We start from the raw sequence: 17,302 nt of genomic DNA on the forward strand, positions 1-17,302 counted from the left end.
ATAAAGGGCAAATCCTCCTTTATGACTGTAATTTTTTGCAACAACCCAGATCTAATATATTAAAACTGTCCGGTAGGACAGTTGTATAAGGGTTGATGGTCAAAAACTGCACGAAAAAGCGTAACGTTGAAAAACACCCAACTTTGACAATTTTTTTCTCTTTTTCTATAAAAGATAAAATTCCCAAATTTTCTTTAAAATAAAGGGCAAATCCTCCTTTATGACTGTAATTTTTTGCAACAACCCAGATCTAATAGGTTTTGAGAAAAAAGTTGCTGAAAATGAGCAAAAACGGCTTTTTCAAAAATTGTTGTTGTTCTTGTTCTTGTTGTTCTTCTTCTTCTTCTTGTTGTTGTTACCTTTTTTGTAAACAACGTAGCGCCTAAACGCGTGAACCGATTTTCATGAATGAGGTGTCATTCGATTCGGAATTTTATGTAGATGTGCCTTTTGGGGGTCTCGGCCCTGTACATTGAATGGGAGAGGAGTTAGCCCCCTTTATGTAAGGCCCCCTCCAAAATTATTATTACTAATTACTCTGTAAATCTTGGCCCGATTTTGATAAAATTTGGTAGGATGATAGGGTTAGGGCTCCCCTACCTAACAATAAAGCGACGATCTGCTCTTACACTTGTTAAGGGGAAGTATAGCAATCGTTTCAAATTATCGACACGTGAACCGATTTTCATGAATGAAGTGTCATTCGAATCGAAATTTTGTACAGATTTGTACTTTAAAAGTCTCGACGCTATGCCTCATAAGGAGGGGAGTTCGCCCCACCCAAATAAGGCCCTTTCTGAAACTATTATTACCAATATTTCTACAAAGCTTAGTCCGATTTTGATAAAATTTAGCACGAAGAAGTGATTAAAGCTCCTCTATGTGGCTGTGAAGTGCCATCATGCTCTTACACCTACTAAGAGGAAGTACTGCAATCGTTAAAATTATCAATGAGTGAACCGATTTACATCAATGAATTGTCGTTCGATTCAAAATCTTTGCCTTTTAGGGAGAAGTACTGTAATCGCAGTTTATTTTTCTTGCTCCTCTTAAAAGGAAGTACTGAAATCGCAGTTTAATTTTGCTATTTACGTACAAATACCTTCCTATTTTATTCAAAACGCTTTCTCAAAAAAATGGTTATTGAGGATGGTTTGGGGACCGTAACTATAATCATTCTTTAAAAAGATCTCTCCAGTGGTAGTTACGGTTCCGATTTAACACCTTATCAGGTTATAATGATAGAATACCTTATTCCAAATTTTAAAAAATCTGTAAAGCAGACGTAACTTTGCAAATAGACAAAAAGGAAAATCTATCCAAAAGGTACAAAAATCTCCTTAACAAAAACTTACAGTTTTAAAAGTTAAGTATAAGGGTTGATTAAACGCCAAAAGGTACACAAATCAGCAGTTCCCAACATTTCATTAATACTTCATTGATATAATTTAAGTAATTTTACTGCATTAACTTTTCCTTCACATTTTTTAGAATTTATTAGATGTCACAGACCCTTATGCTGGCCAGTTCATTCATAATATTTTTTTATTATAATTATGATAAAATGAGTGATGAATTATTCTGAGTAGTCACATATACATGCATGTTAAAGTAGAAAAAAACAAAGTTAGAGTCGGCCACTTTTTAAATTTCAATCACGGAGGATTCAAAACAATATTTCAGTCTTAAATTCGTCTTACCGAAATATTCGTGAGCACAAATAACATACATTTAATAACAAGTAGATTATTCAACAATATTTACTCATTTCTCAATTGTAATTTAATTTAGTCCCCCTAATTTTACTTATGGTAAAATACTGGAATAATTAGCTGTCCTAAAAATATGCATATCTTTATTTTCTTTATTTTATATTACATATATATAACATTGTGGGAAGAACACCTAGATTGAGAATGTAATTGAAGAAAACTATATTATTTGCGATAAAGCCAGATTATTTATTACTTATTATTACAAACGTTTGACTACAACATAAAATAACAATTACTTTAATCGAAGAATGAACTTAAACCAATGATTTTTATTTAAAAATAAAAATAAATGCATAAAATTATTGATGTAAAAAAAGTTTATGAATTTTTTAGCCTCTTATTTTTTTTATATTTTTTATAACGTTTTCTTTTTCACCTGTGATTAATAGTTTGATTATTATAGATAAATAGATATTACAGTCAATCTAAGTTAAATGGTGTGCTACTTGAGTAAATATTTTGTAGACGAAAATGGCCAGCATAAGGGTCTGTGACATCTAATAAATTCTAAAAAATGTGAAGGAAAAGTTAATGCAGTAAAATTACTTAAATTATATCAATGAAGTATTAATGAAATGTTGGGAACTGCTGATTTGTGTACCTTTATATATATGTGTATGCAATTTTAAATTTTTTTTTTGTCTCCCTTGTAAAGAGAAAGAGAGAAAAATAAATTTTGTATTCAGGACAGTTTTTCTTTGACTTTATGATTGCCTTTTGCTTATACTCGTGAGAAAAAGCTCTACCGAAATTGGGGGGGGGGGGGTAAATCGAAATCCAGTAATCTTGTTCACTCGAGTTTTTGGGTAGGAGGATATTTAAGCATACGTGATTTTAATTTCGGTTAAGCTATAAGGATGGCAGGAATATAGGAGTACTGATCCATCCATTAGTTGTAAGTTTATACGTAAATAGTTGTAGAGGGATGAATGTGTGAAACGAATGTATTTATAAGTAAGAATGGAGAGTGAGTGATATTCTAGTGATAAGCACCTAGACGATGCTGGATGTATAGCGGAAGCCAATGCCTAGAAAAAAGAAAACAAATTTAAAGCATCATTGATTTTAATGGACTTCGACGCATTTAACCAGTTTCTGTTATCTTTTTGGTATCAGAAGGCGCACCACCTCATCTAAAAAAAAATTCCAAATTATTAATGATTCTAAAACATTTCTTTTATACAATACAGCAGTGTTGTTTTCAATTTAACATTTTGAGAAAACCATGAAACAGCTCTCTATCAGTCAGCGAGTTTGGCTAATTAAAGAAACACATTGGAAGTCATATTCTCTAAACATACTCATCTATCAACCTATGAAGGATGGATTAAAATCCAGAAACATAAAAAACAGATGCGCCCTTCGACGGAGAATATCAGCATCAAATATTTATTACTACTTTAATCGAACAATTTTTTTCTAAACATCAGGTAAGAAATGTTCATTTTTGTTTTGTTGTGTTTTGGCAGGCAAATAGAGATCTACAATAGTTGTAATAATATAATCCTGGATTACGCGGAGATCCGAGTTCAAAATTCAGCTGCAGGCCTCTAGGTTTTCCTCTTCCTATGAGGTTTCTACAACTCTCAGACAGTAATGTGTAACGAGAGAACAGGATGCTAACGGAGTATATTGAAAAAGACTCCGGATGTCAATTATTTCTCAATTTTTACGATTATTCTTGAAAAAGTGTGTAAAGACACTCTGTTATTTATACTACTTTCTATTACTGGAATAAGAGCAACACAATTAAGAAAATAAACTACTATTTTGCAAAATTAAATGAATCTAATTGAAGTATTATTTTATTTAAACAAATTACAATTAATTCACGTATTTAATTTCATCACATCAACTAAAATTACAAAAATTTGTATTTTAACATGGTCGTTGATTTAGTTCATTGTAGCTCGCATCTGACTGTTTCGAATTTCTAATACAAAATCGATGAATGAAAAGAATTTGTTAAGAATGGCTCTCTAAAAGGTTTACCAGTAAAGGAGTCTTGCATCACAGCATCCCTTGAAGTCTAATGAAATGATTTACACTGATAAATTATTAAATGATTTTGTTGAAGCGAATTTTAAGAGATTAGATGAACTAGCTTCGATAAAACTGAAAAAAACAATGAATTCATTCAATAGGGAAACGCTTTCGCTTCAGCAATATGTACTAAAACGTTTGAGAACTCCTGTTCATTTGTTAGATTATCTGGTAACTTTTCGTTGTTCCAAAACACAGACTATTGAACTCAATCAACATACGTTTACTTGTTTCAGTGATCACTTAATCAAGAAAATGCGATCCCCAACTTTTACAAATGTAAATGAAAGTAGAAAAGTAAGCGCTACAGATGCACAGGTGTACTTTAAATATTGATAACTCAGGTTCAAGGAAAGGTAAGTTGTTTACTTGTTAGAAATTTTATTTATAATAGAATAACTGTGCAAACAATCGTTTGATCTTTTGGACTTGCACTTATGTTTATAATTGCTAAATCTAATCACCATAGTTTGAAGATAGATACAAAAACAAAACGGAATATTGCATAATTGAGTGGTGGAGAAAAGATAAGTCATTAAGAAAAAAAGGGGAAAAATTAAGGAGGGGTATGGGTATAGATAAGATTATGGCGAGCGTTTAGATGAAGTGAATGTATCGGGGATACATCCAGTGTCAAAACAGTTTAAGTGGCTGTATAAACAGGATCCGGGTAAGATGCCAGCCTGTGCGGATGAAAGTGTTGGTCGATTGTGGCGGCCGAACAACGGCGGTTCGACGCCGCCTTCACCTTCCACACCAATCTCATGTTCACCGCCTCCTAGACTTCTTCGTTCTTCATCTTCCACGTTTACATTGTTGGACCGGCGTTATCTTACACCTTCACCACCACCACCAGAACCAGATCATGGTATATTACAAAACCTAATCGGTTGGTATCCAACATTTATCTTAAGATTTTCCCGCAATCTGTTAGCCACTTTTATCTACCTTGTGTGGAGTCAAATTTTTATGATGGGACCAACTTTATGGTTGTCCGCTTGGTTGTGGATCTTTTGGAAATGTGTACAACTGCCGTTATCAGTTGTTAAGTGGATACTTACTTTAATTATTACACCGGCCACAGAATTGGCTCGCAAAAAAAGGACTGTACTAATCAGTGGCGGAGGTTCTGTACAGACTTTACATCTGGCTAGAAACTTTTACTGTGCTGGTGCTAGAGTTGTTGTTGTGGAAGTTGAAGGTCTCTTTGGTTTGACTAAATTCTCTACAGCTGTGGACAAGTTCTACACAGTACCAAAACCGAACGGTGATCGGGCTGAAGAATACATAGAAGCACTGAAGACCATAGTAATGAAAGAAAAAGTGGCCTATTTTATACCAGTCTGTGTCACAAATACAGCTTATTATGATGCACTAGCCAAACCGCATCTGGAACTTTTAGGTACAACAGTGTTTTGTCCCGGATTAAAAGAAGTCTGCCTATTGGATGATGTGATGGAACTTTTAAGAAAGTGTCAAACAGAAGGTATGTCAACACCAGAATATTATCCAGTTATGTCGAAAGAAGATATCTACAGACTATACGACGAGGAAGTGTTAAAAACTGGCCGCCATATAATGTTCAGCTCTGGACCTCTCGGCTGTAGAGATAGGATGAAAATCTTATTGCCAAATGTAAAAAGAGAATTCAAGTCGCCACATCATGTATCAATGCACAGGCCATGGGTTATCGTCAAGGATTACCCTGGAGATCATTTCATCACTTGTACAACGGTTAAAGAAAGTAAAGTTGTGGCAAATGTAACCTGTCGTGTAGAAGGTTCAGCCGGTCGGCTTGTACCAATGGAGCATAAAGAAATTGAATTGTGGTTGAATCAATTGTTTTCAAAATTGAAATTTACTAGGCCAGTATCCGGTCATATGAGTTTTAGATTCGTTGAGTGTACAAACAGTGGTAGTGTGGTACCGATTGGTTGTAGAGTGGGCGTCTCACTTCCTTATATCTGTCATACTAGTGTGCACGCAAGACTTGTCTGGAAACCGTGTCGCCACTTTACTAGACAAGCTTCTGGTCCACTGGTAGCACCGCAAGGTCGTTATTGGATGCATGAAGCTGTCATAGACACGCTGAAACATCCCAGTGTCCAAGCAGTGAGCAAACTGATAGGTACAGTCTTAGATAAAAGAGAAGCATTATTCTCTTACTGGGATCCATTGCCTTATTGTGCTTATTATCACATTCAATTACCATTTACAAATGTCCAGAGGATCATTCAAGGACAAAATAATAATAGGCGACATAATTTCCATACGCTGTAGGTAAATTTTTTGAAAGATTCTCAAATAAATGACTCTTAAATGTGTGATAATTGTGCGCATTAAACAGATCTTTTCTCAGTTTATGTGCGCCCGTAAAACATTTTTCAAAATACTAGTGCAACAAAAGACTGAATCTATTTTCTTTTTCTTTTTTTTTTAATGAAATTTAAGTTTATATTTTGAATGGTAGATGAATGAATGTATTTAAATTGATTATGGATCAATGTGAAAAATATTAATTAAAAGAATTATTACATACTTAATTTTTATTATTGTGATATGAATTTTTTTGTACATAAATAAATATATTTTTTGTTAAATAAATTCTTAGAAGAAAAGTTTAATATTTATATTTATTTTCTAAAGTAGTTTGTGGTCTGGTTCTATTCCAAGTTTATCGCTACAGGGTCAAAATGGCTTGACTTCTCACCTTAATATCATTTTGATTACTTTACTTTATTGTCAACAATAAATTTTGTAAAATATTCTTAAGAATTAAAATTTTTAAAAGAAGTAACTTAAATTTAAAATAACTTCACAGTTTTTGGTTACCTGCTTAGTAGTTCTCACAATAACTATGATTATTGGTGGTTTCATTCTAAATTTCTTAAATAATCTTGAATTATATTTAACTCTCCATTTACCTGTTACCACTGTTCGCTATCAGGAAAAACAAACAAATTATTGTCTATCATCTATCATAATAATTATCTATCATGCAGAAAACTAATTGTAAAAATATTTATTTCGAGGCGCGTGCCCTAAGGCATAAGACCTACGACTTAGAAGGGTCTCTTTCCAGTTCGGTAGTAAAGCCTGTCACTCCTAGAAATTCTACGATCAATCCTCACAATAGTTACCTTTAAACCTACCAATCTCGTTACAATACTTTTAATAAATCCTTAATGGCAAGATTACAAAATGGTCACTCTGAATCTTATCCACTTCAAAGCTACTTCTGCGGTACAGAAAGCATGGACATTCTTCAAGGTAATGTGCTTACAGACTCTGTGAACTTCTTCTCTGATCTTACGCCTTCATGTTGAATAAATGACGTGCTCCAAGTGTATAGCAGTATATAGATTTTTTTCTCCTACACCACTTCCATCATCAAAGTTTGCTTAAAGATGATTTTTCTTCCGTATTCAACGTTTCACTTACAAACTACAGTTAATTAATGGATCAAACAACTGTAATGATTGAACTACATTGATTAAATAATTTAATAGTAATACAATTCAATAATGTGAAATAAAAAAAAGAAAGAAAATACGCTGGCATTGACAGATGCTATCAGAAATCTTATCCAGCAATGCAGAACTTACTTCTCTTCATTTGGCGCTTTTGTTTTTAATCCTGGTAATTTTTTTTTACTATAAGAAAGAAATTCCAATAGGAAGGCGATTATCCAAATAACAAGAATCTTTTGATGAGTGACAGGGTGAATGAATAAGCTTGCTAATATGCAAGTTTGCGAACAATAACTCCTATTTCATGTTTTAAAAGCCACAGATATCAGCTTACTTAGTTTTCTTGAAAATAGCATTATAATAGCAGGAACTTTGCAAGGTTCATTCAATAATTTAATCTCACAAAAGTTTCACACAGTTCAGATACAATTAAGAGTATAAAACTTGAAAGTTCTTTCTCTTAAACTTTAAAATCTTTTCAAAATTAGGAGAGTCGTAAATAACGTAAAAAAATTGAACTCATGAAGCTTGTCTTACTTTTCTCCAGTTTCATATATTTCGGAGGAAACGTATCTTGCCTTTTTAAACTCTTTAATTTAGTGTCCTAGATTTTTCCAACAATTATGTATGTATATACATAGTTCTCGAAGTACAAGTTACAGAATATTACATACTTCGAAATTGTTCGCTACTTGTTTACATGATGTTTAATCTGTGCTGTAGATTGACATTATTTTTAATACTTTTTTTTTTTATAGTATACTCGTACTTCACTTTGGGTAGAACCTTTAACAACCTTATGTTTTTCGCTATTGTGTTACCAACCTCGATGAGCTAAAAACTTGTGAAGCGCTAATCTACAAGATAAGCAAGTACTTTTACTAGGTTGTTAAATGATCTGTGATTTGCAGTGCACGTCAGGATACAAAATTAGAAAACTGATCATTTAATAAAACATTTATTCATAATAGGTGTACAAGTATAATAGTATTACAAGAATTAGGATTTAAACTAAACATTCTTTGCTAGTGATATCTTAAATTAATTCTTAAAAAATTTAAATAAATGGTTAAACGCTACCATTGTCTCGTCGCAGAATTGCTGGTGAAATTGTATTTAGTCCTAACCACGCCGAAAGAAGATAGCCAAAAACCTCTTGGAGAGACCTTATTTTGACAGAGAAGCGAAGTGAAGAGCCTTCGCTAGTCTTTTTCTGCTCCCTTCAATCTGTTAGATAATAGTTTTTTTTTCTCTTTCACATGCACTATTATTGAATTAGGTTTGATTTCTCTATAACACAGTTTGGCCTTCGGCTATTATCTCTGGGATTTCTTTCTTATAATGTAAAGGACTCCTCTCTAATATATCTGCCACAGCAAGTTGCGCTAGACTGACTTCAAGAATAGTGTGAGAAAGAGGCGCTAACATTTCATTCCGAATCTCTCAGGTTTCTAGAATATCTTAAAATACAATAATATATTAATACGCAAATAGTATATAATCTTGCAGATCACATTCCCGTAATCACAGTGCTAGAGGGGTAGTTCGGATTTACTTTAAAGAATCATTTTAATGAAATGAACGGAAAATTGGCTGACCGTAAGTGCATTCAACCAAACAAATTTTTGTAGATTTCAACAGTTTTTCCGAAAATTAAAGAGAATATATATAAAATTAAATTCAACAAATCTTAAGTTTCATGCAAAGAGATAACCCGGCGAGTGTTAACACCAGGTTATTCAAAATCCTATGCTATAGCTCTATTCAAGATAGTTATATATGTGAAGTTCTACAAAATGTACCTGTTTTGCACCAACTCCTTAGATTCCTAATTTACACTGATTTGTTAATTATGCATCTTGGATATAATAATTTATTAAAAATCGTCGAAATCTAATAAATTTTACTCTTTCCAGAAGAGGTTACTTAATCAGGCTTTATTAATCCAGAGTCTTCAATTAAGTGCTTAACGTAACTGTTGTCATTATAGTTCTGGAATAGTGTTCTAAAAACTAAAAATATAACTAAAACGAAATAATCAAATCGACTAATGTAAATGAGACAAAGCAACAAATTTTAAGCATATATTCACGGTAAATGTCAAGTTTAGGTGTGAGATATAACATATATGAGATGTGTATTATAATAATTAAGTATTATAATACAGTAATAAATTATGTCAGCTGGTAAATATGAATGACGTAAGGTCTTCAGCCATGCAAATTGCCGCCATCATTATTCAAAGTTTGTCTTCCATTGTCCGTCATACTTCTTTACGATATTCAATTATGTTTAATTAGAACGATTTTATCTTACAAAAGAAATTGTTTTCCTGCCTAAGAGTGTCAACTTGTAATGGGTTTTAGGCATGTAAAAAGAATTTGAATTAACAACTAATTATTATTTGCTAAACAATCAAGTTTGGATCTTAAAATATAAAGGTAAAAGTATTCTATTTATTTAGGCAGATAAATCTAAACTTTCTAAGTTCGTAAAGTGCATTGTATATACAATTTGTGGAATTATTTTTAATCACTATAATCCGTGGATATTCTTATTATAATACACCTCTCATATATGTTATATCTCACACCTAATCTTGACATTTACCGTGAATATATGCTTAAAATTTGTTGCTTTGTCTCATTTACATTAGTCGATTTGATTATTTCGTTTTAGTTATATTTTTAGTTTTTAGAACACTATTCCAGAACTATAATGTTCTTCGAATTTAATGTAGAACAGAATAAATCTATTTAAGCTTCATTCATAGGTATCCACATCAGTGTAAGTGCGTTTTATATCATAGTGCTGTATCATTACAGGGTAGAAGTGCATGTTAACTTAGTTCCGATATCAAATATGGTATATAAGAAAGCAAGTAGGCTGAACGGAATTTTTTGTGTACAATTTTGCCTTAACAAAGAAATTTTACAGATTTTTCCCTTGATTTCGTAGCATCCTTTTTCTCCATTCTCGATCACATTACATTGTTTAGGCTTTTTTTTTTTTTTTTTGAGTACACATTCGTTTTCTTTCCTTTTTTTACTTTTATTTATAAATAATATGCATTATTTTTATCCTTGTTTACCAAGTTGCACTCCATTTGATAGTAATAAGTATTAAAAATTCGCCAATTTTGAATCTTTCTTATGAAATCTTGTTGTACCGTTCGTGTACGTGAGTTTGAAGTCTGTTAAGAAGCTCGTACTATTGAACGGTTCTCTTCTAAATACAATTTTGATGTTCATCAACGAGATGTTCTTTGTTTACTATTTGTCAGCAATAATGAATAAATGTCTATACATCTGCAACTAATTGCTGACGTGAGCACATGGCTGTTTTTATGAAAATTATCGATAGTAACTGTAACACCTACTGGTATCAGTACAACATTTAGCATGGTAGCTTGAAATTCATTTTAGGCTGCTATTCACTTTATTGGAAAAGGCAGCATGTATTTTATGAAACAATTACAGTTGGTTTGGAATAATAGACCGAAAACTGCGAGTATATGAATTTAAATGAAAGTACCCCATTAATTAATGGATTTTTCATAATTATTCTTCTACTTGGTTCTTTCTACCAAGGGTAAATTTATTTCTTCACTGTGAGAGTAAGGACCTACAGTGCTGATTCCTTGTGGTTCTTTATTGTTAATATATTTAATAATAATTTATTTTAATTTTTCTTCTTCTTGGATTTATTTGGCGATAAAGAGTGCGGTGGCTGCAGGACTTGGAAGAATAGAAGACGTGCGTTTATTGGCCAGACTGTGGATGAGGAGTTAAATAGGAATTAAAACTGCGTGGATAATCTAACCAAATGAAAAAGAACATTTGCACTTGGATGATGAAATGGTAAACATATATTTTTATTTGTTATTTATGTATAAACATGTTCAATATTTCTTGTATTTCAGTACATTTCATTACATCACTTTTTTTTTTTAAGTATGGAAACTGGACAATAATCAAACATAAATGAGATTATCCTCAAAAATGTTTATCTGACATATTTAATGGTTATATTTTTAAAAAATACTTAAGAATTTCCGCATTTTAATTAGCCAAACATATTTTTTCAATTAATTTTCGGTAGATATCTCTGGTATTGCAAAACCTCACTCAGAGTCCTTTGCCCTGTGTCTAATAATTTGTTTATTCATTTTTTACTTTCAAGTGTAATAAAAAAAAAGAACAGACGAGGTCATTCGGATTTTTTTATTAAATTAAGTAATTAGGCTAATCATATGTATACTAATTAATTTTTATTTCAATGTAATAAAATGTGTAATGGGGTTCAAAGTTTAAATTGCATCAGCAATTAAATTTGTAATGATTATTTGCAAAAGTTATAAAATTAGTTTGCTAGCTAAAAAATTTCTAGGTTCATTTAAGTAGAGTGGAAACCCAGGCTTGAAGTTTTCACTGATGTAACCTTAGCAATAAATGATTTCTTGGAAGGGGACTACAATTAAATTGAAAGTTTATAGTACGGTGGTCACCTAGGTATCAGCCACTCTTTGAAAGCAGTAGGGTAACGCTTTGAATGAGGAGATCAGTGTCCTCTTAAGGCATGCACCTTATCCTGGGCTTGCTGAAGGTGACAACTTTACTTCTCTAATTTTTGTTTTTTACTTATTAATCAGCACTTCCACAGTCTGGCCATCAACGCAAGTCTTCTATTCTTCCAAGTTCTGCAGCCAGCACACTCTTTATCGCCGTATTCAGCACCGTTCAACTGGGTTTTTGTCAAGACAAAAAAAAAGAAAAAAGAAAGAAAACTCTTGCATCACCAGGTTAAACCATGCTCATTTCAAAGATTGGATGAACCATGATATTTTACCTAGCTAAATTAGTCTTGAAAGTCTCGTTGAAGTATAAATAAATAGTATTTGGTTGGGTTTAGTAATGAGCCTTCAGATTAAAAGGTTTAAACGGAAGTAAAGATGGTTTGTGATTGGAAGAAATTGCAAAAGTGGGATTCTCTTTTTAGATCGCGCAACCTGTGGGCGTTGAGCAAAAAACCTAGTCCGTAATAATGAGTATTTCTTACCGACAGGCTATGAAAACTTGACATATTATGAAATACCATGTTATAACAAGATATGAAGATCCAAGCCTTATTAGGTTCAAGTCTTGGGTCCTTGAGCTTCCTATTAATAATAATATTAGTATTAGTAATTATTAGTTTTAATAATATAATAATAATAAAGGATCCTTCTAAGCGAATTTTGCAACTTAATTAATAGTAATTTTGTAATTCTGATTTCTTAAATCGTTTCAAATCTTGGATTCTCTCTTGGTTTTGCTCTTGCACCTTCTCTAGTACTCAGTTTCTACTATACTTAACTTACCGTTCTCCCTCTGGTTCTATGAGATTGCTCAAGTCTCGATGCCGTAGAGGGGTATAATCGCGACAATGCGATAAAACATTTTCTTTATAGCTTTTTTTTGGTGATGAACTGATCTCCAATTTTCTTTTTTTTCCTATGAAGTGTATCACAATTTAATTACTTTTCTCTGAACTTTTTTTAGTAACTTATAGATTTAAACCTACCCTTTGTGGGGGGGGGGGGGGGGGTGGAGGGGAGTAGTTTGGAAAAGAAGACTTTTGTGTCATAAATTGAATAAACATAAGAATGACATAAATTTGTGGACCCTCTTTCAAATTTATGTCATTACAATCTTTCACCATTTATTTTGTGAAATGTACACATATTTAAATTTGTTTTTAGGAAAATCCATAAATTTAGATTTAGTGTACTTGCATTTACTTACGTACTTACTTATTTACTTCTAAGTTTTTTTTTTTTTAGGCATTAAAGACGAAAGTAAAAGGAAACAAACAAACCTTGATTTGAACACAAGTTTTTCTCGTCTTTTCATCTCACCGGAAAACTAATCAAGTTTTTTTTGGTCTTTTCCTGGAAAAAAAAGAAAGAAAAATGGCCTAGTGATGGAAACAGCAGACAATAGAGTGGAGGGTGATGGGAAAAAAGCAAGTAGTCAGGTTGTTTGTTAAGAAAGGATGGGCGTTTATATCGACAGTGCGAGAGAGAGCGGTGAGAGGGTAGGCTCTCTGGAGTCAGGTAGATGTGCGTACCAGTTCACTGACTGTCACTGGGCCAGCAGTCACGCAGTCACTTCTCCGGGCACTAATCTATATGGCTGTCACAACGCACAGCCTTAACTATCGCACGCAGTACGCACATACACGCATATTATCTACCATCTTTCCTATTTCTTCTAGCAGCCTTTATGTATGTCTTCAGCCCAGCGCACTAGGTTCTCTGACCTTCTCTATTCCATTAGCAACCATCTAGAAGCTATGCCTTCTACGATCATTACGAAAATATATTTCCATTTTTTCGCGTGATCTAAGAATATATCTATTAAGATATTTGGAAAATTAGATATGAAAATAGAATTATAATAAATGTTCCTTTTAAATAAATATAGCAGTAGGATTTTCTTTTTTTTTTCTTGAGGGGAGAGGCTCAGGACCGTATTACTCTGGAATGGTACCTTAGAAGGATAATGTGTTCCACACAATCAATCTCCCCGAAGAGCGTTACTCTATTTTTCGTAAGGAAATGTTTACAATTCAAATACAACTTATAGACTAACATTAGTACAACGTGGTACAGATAGCCATTTTGAAGAAAAGCTGAACAAAAAAGTAAAAATTCATTTCTGGTAGAGGCGTTTTGATGAATAAGTTCCCGTTGGTTCAAACTGGTCCAACCTAATCGAAAAAAGATTTTAGTTATTTTCGAATTTTCGTCTTTGAAATATATTATATGTGTAATATAATAATAATTTTTTAAAAACTACTTTTTCGTGATCAGGACACCCTTGACTGTATTTCGAAAGTTTGGCATGGTTGCAGTACTTTCCTTACTTGTAAAAGTAGAAATCACTTTTTATTGTGACAATAGAGCAACGTGGACTTTGCCCACAAAGGGGCTTCAGCAATAAAGGTTTGAAGTATTTTTTTTTTTTTTTCTCAACAGATCTGGCATCCTTTTGCTTTCACATAATGTAGTTTGTGGTTAGAAATCTTTTGAAGAGTTGGAAGAGCCGTTTATTCGATTCATTTGGACTAAGTGCATTGATCCGAAATGAGGCTTTGTAAAAGCAATTTTGAACTTAAAAAAAAAAAACACTGTTTCACTGCCAGGCCGAGATCGTTTCTTGCCTGCACTTGCATCACCCAAAACCAGACGTACACTTATAAAAATTTTATTTCCTGTACAGGAAGTGCTGTAAAGTAAATATCGAAATCCTCAAAAGGTGTAAGAGGTAGTTTTAATATATCCTAGAATAGTTTTTTTTTTAGAAAGCTCATTTTACGGTTCGCTGTATATACTATAACCAGAGAGTATAAAATGACATTTTCTCTCTAGAATGGCCCATTTCCGTGTTACCAGAAGCAATATTAAATCACTTCCTGTGTAATAAAAGTTTGGGGTCCCCACCCAAACTTTCAGCTACAAAACAAATCAATAATAAACTGTATAAACAGTAAAACTATTATTAGCTATAAAGAATAAATGTAAACAAAATAACATTTTGTATTAATTTTATATTGTTAATAAGAATTATCATTTTTCAAATATAAGACTGAATATGCTATAATTTTAGAAAGGGTTGAGTCTTTAAGGTAGCATCCAGGCGACCGTATTGTCAATAACCTAAAATAGACTCAATTGAAGAATTTGACAGCAGGAGTATGGAAAATTTTATGGATTATAACAAGACACCAGAAAATTCTGATTGTACACATGAATGGAGCATTGCACCCCGTTCTCTTCAAAAATATCATCCTAGTTTTTTAAGTGGGAAATAAAAAAGTGAATGTGGATAATATGGACTTTAGAAAAAATGAAGAAAATCTCCTACCATCCAATGTAAATGGTACAACTATCCCATTTGCAGAAACTGAAGTAGGTTCAGGCTAGAAAATATAACAGTTTTATTATATGTTAGAGAGAAAGAAAAAGAGAGATTTTAAGTTTTTAATATATTTTTTATTAATTTTATCTATGTATCACACAATCCCATTATAATGTAGAGCCTAATCTGCTATTACATAATATTATCAACATCCTCTGATACATAGAACTGACCTACAGCTACTCAAATCTAAAGATAGGAACAAAAAAAATACAAAAAGTTTGGATATAAATGTTTTGTATTTACAAATTAAAAACGTTGAATAACGGAGGTTGGGTTTTTATGTTTTAATTGTAAAGTGAAGAGAAAGAATTTAATAAATTCTTTAAAAAAGTATAAGAGAAAAAGAACACCGTGATGAAAAATAATAGAATAACTAATTGGAAACACATTGCTCTCGTATGGAACAATTAACTGTGCCTAGAAGCCCTTCTAAAATTCTAAAGATGACTAACCGATGTAAGTTTAAAGTCAAGAACGTTCATCCGTCTGTAAAGCAGTTTAGTTTTCGAGATAATTTATAAGAACAAAGTGTTAATGTGCTGATTTAGAATAGTGTTGAAAGGCTCCTCCGTACGGGGATAATTGTCTGCACTAGAAATATACTGTTCTCAACACTTGGATAATAAGAATATTCTGGAGTCTTGAGATAATTTATATCATACGCTTGTGGTCAAATACTGAAAATAAAGGTCCTTATTTTAGGTTATTATCAATAAGGCCACCTAGGTTGTAGCTTATAAACTGCCTCTCTCTAAATTATAGTGTTTTCAGTCTTACATTTGAACATTTATAATTTTTATTAAAATGTTATTTACATCTTAAGACTGATACGCAACGTTCAGAACGCCATCGTCAGAAGTGCAAGTGGCAACGTGAATTCTGCTCTTCGTAGCCTTTTAAGACATTCAAATTTAAAAACTTACCTGTGAAGTTCTTACAACCTCTTGGACGATACCATTAAGAAGTGGGTAATCAATCGGACACTAATTAGAAGGTTAAGGGACGAAAAAATTAGTTCCCTTGTAATTATTTCTTATTTATTTTAAGAAATATTACAAAAAAATTAAAATATCGTATTATATCTGAGAAGTAGCGAATATTTTATTTATTCTTATTTTTTGAAAAATAAATTAGCTATTATAATTATGTAAGTGAAAGAGATTCCAATATCGGCATTCCCATATCTCAAAATTCTTCTAGTTACTGTACCATTTCTGATAACCCAGAATGACTTTATTTTGACCTCTGCCAAAATTAATTTTTAGAATTAATATGCAACAACTTTAAAATTAAACTATTGCCAAATTTAATATAAATTCAGAATAGGGCATAAATTTCTGGTAACTAGCTTTTTTTTGTTCTTGACTTAGTATGAGTAAAATTGATTACATTGTAAATCAAAATTGATTACATTTCTGTCCTACAGATGGAAACAGTTGTGGCGAAAGAGGCTGCTCAGTTCAAGTAGTTCCTGAGATGTTTTGAAAGTATGAATTAAGAGCTAGCAATTACACCCATAGATCTCATACATAGTCCGTTTTCTGTAAACCAATTTTTCGGAATAAGTGAACCTCCAATGAAAATTCGATTTCGAAAATTGCCGGTTATCACAATACTTTCTCTTAATTGTTAGAATAATAACAACGGGTTTGCCATCTGCATCTTTTTCTCTTTCACAGCTGTAAGATATGCGCAAATTCATTGGAGTTTTGTACGAATTGGGTCTTGCAGTTTCATAAAACCAATACTTTATGAAGACAATTTTTAGATTATATTCATTTAGCCATAGAATAGAAATAAGAAATGATATTTATGTGATGTGAAATGGAAATTCAAGAAAAGCTAATTTTCAGTAAAAATATACGTATATGTAAAAAAGTGTAATTCCTTGTTGTCGTGCAGGGATGGCGGTTGATTGGAGAATTGAAGGAGCGGAGTGGTGATGATAGCTGCTATACTATGTCTTTCATCACGTCGGCATTGAAATGTAGATAATTCTAAAGGATGCGTGATCGGCTTGGAAATATAGTGAGTATAAAAGAAAAAATAA

The 17,302-nt window shown here is 32.3% G+C and overlaps 2 protein-coding genes across 10 annotated transcripts in view; both read left to right on the forward strand.

Annotated features, from left to right (window-relative positions):
- Positions 1-2,982: 2,982 nt before the first annotated feature.
- Root (ciliary rootlet coiled-coil, rootletin) overlaps positions 2,983-17,302 on the forward strand; it is a 105,044-nt gene continuing 90,724 nt past the window's right edge. For 5 of the 9 annotated variants that reach the window (XM_074136213.1, XM_074136204.1, XM_074136207.1 and 2 more), the window contains exons 1-4: positions 9,502-9,729; positions 11,008-11,148; positions 13,110-13,291; positions 17,155-17,280. The gene's annotated coding sequence lies outside the window, so the exon portion shown is untranslated. Of the gene's footprint in view, positions 3,206-4,054; positions 4,175-9,501; positions 9,730-11,007; positions 11,149-13,109; positions 14,274-17,154; positions 17,281-17,302 lie in introns of those variants that run through there. The other 4 variants (XM_074136209.1, XM_074136205.1, XM_074136206.1 and 1 more) reach the window with 4 other exon arrangements.
- LOC141458352 (uncharacterized) lies at positions 4,373-6,521 on the forward strand. Its single transcript, XM_074136223.1, has one exon. It carries the CDS (start codon positions 4,494-4,496, stop codon positions 6,096-6,098), a length of 1,605 nt encoding a protein of 534 aa, XP_073992324.1. The 5' UTR covers positions 4,373-4,493; the 3' UTR covers positions 6,099-6,521.

Source organism: Rhodnius prolixus, unplaced genomic scaffold (assembly GCF_049639745.1).
Source record: "Rhodnius prolixus isolate KJV_2025 unplaced genomic scaffold, Rpr scaffold_5, whole genome shotgun sequence".
Classification (NCBI taxonomy): domain Eukaryota; kingdom Metazoa; phylum Arthropoda; class Insecta; order Hemiptera; family Reduviidae; genus Rhodnius; species Rhodnius prolixus.

Coding starts and splice junctions, on each gene's coding strand:
- LOC141458352 (XM_074136223.1), top strand. CDS start 4,494: ATGCCAGCCTGTGCGGATGAAAGTGTTGGTCGATTGTGGCGGCCGAAC.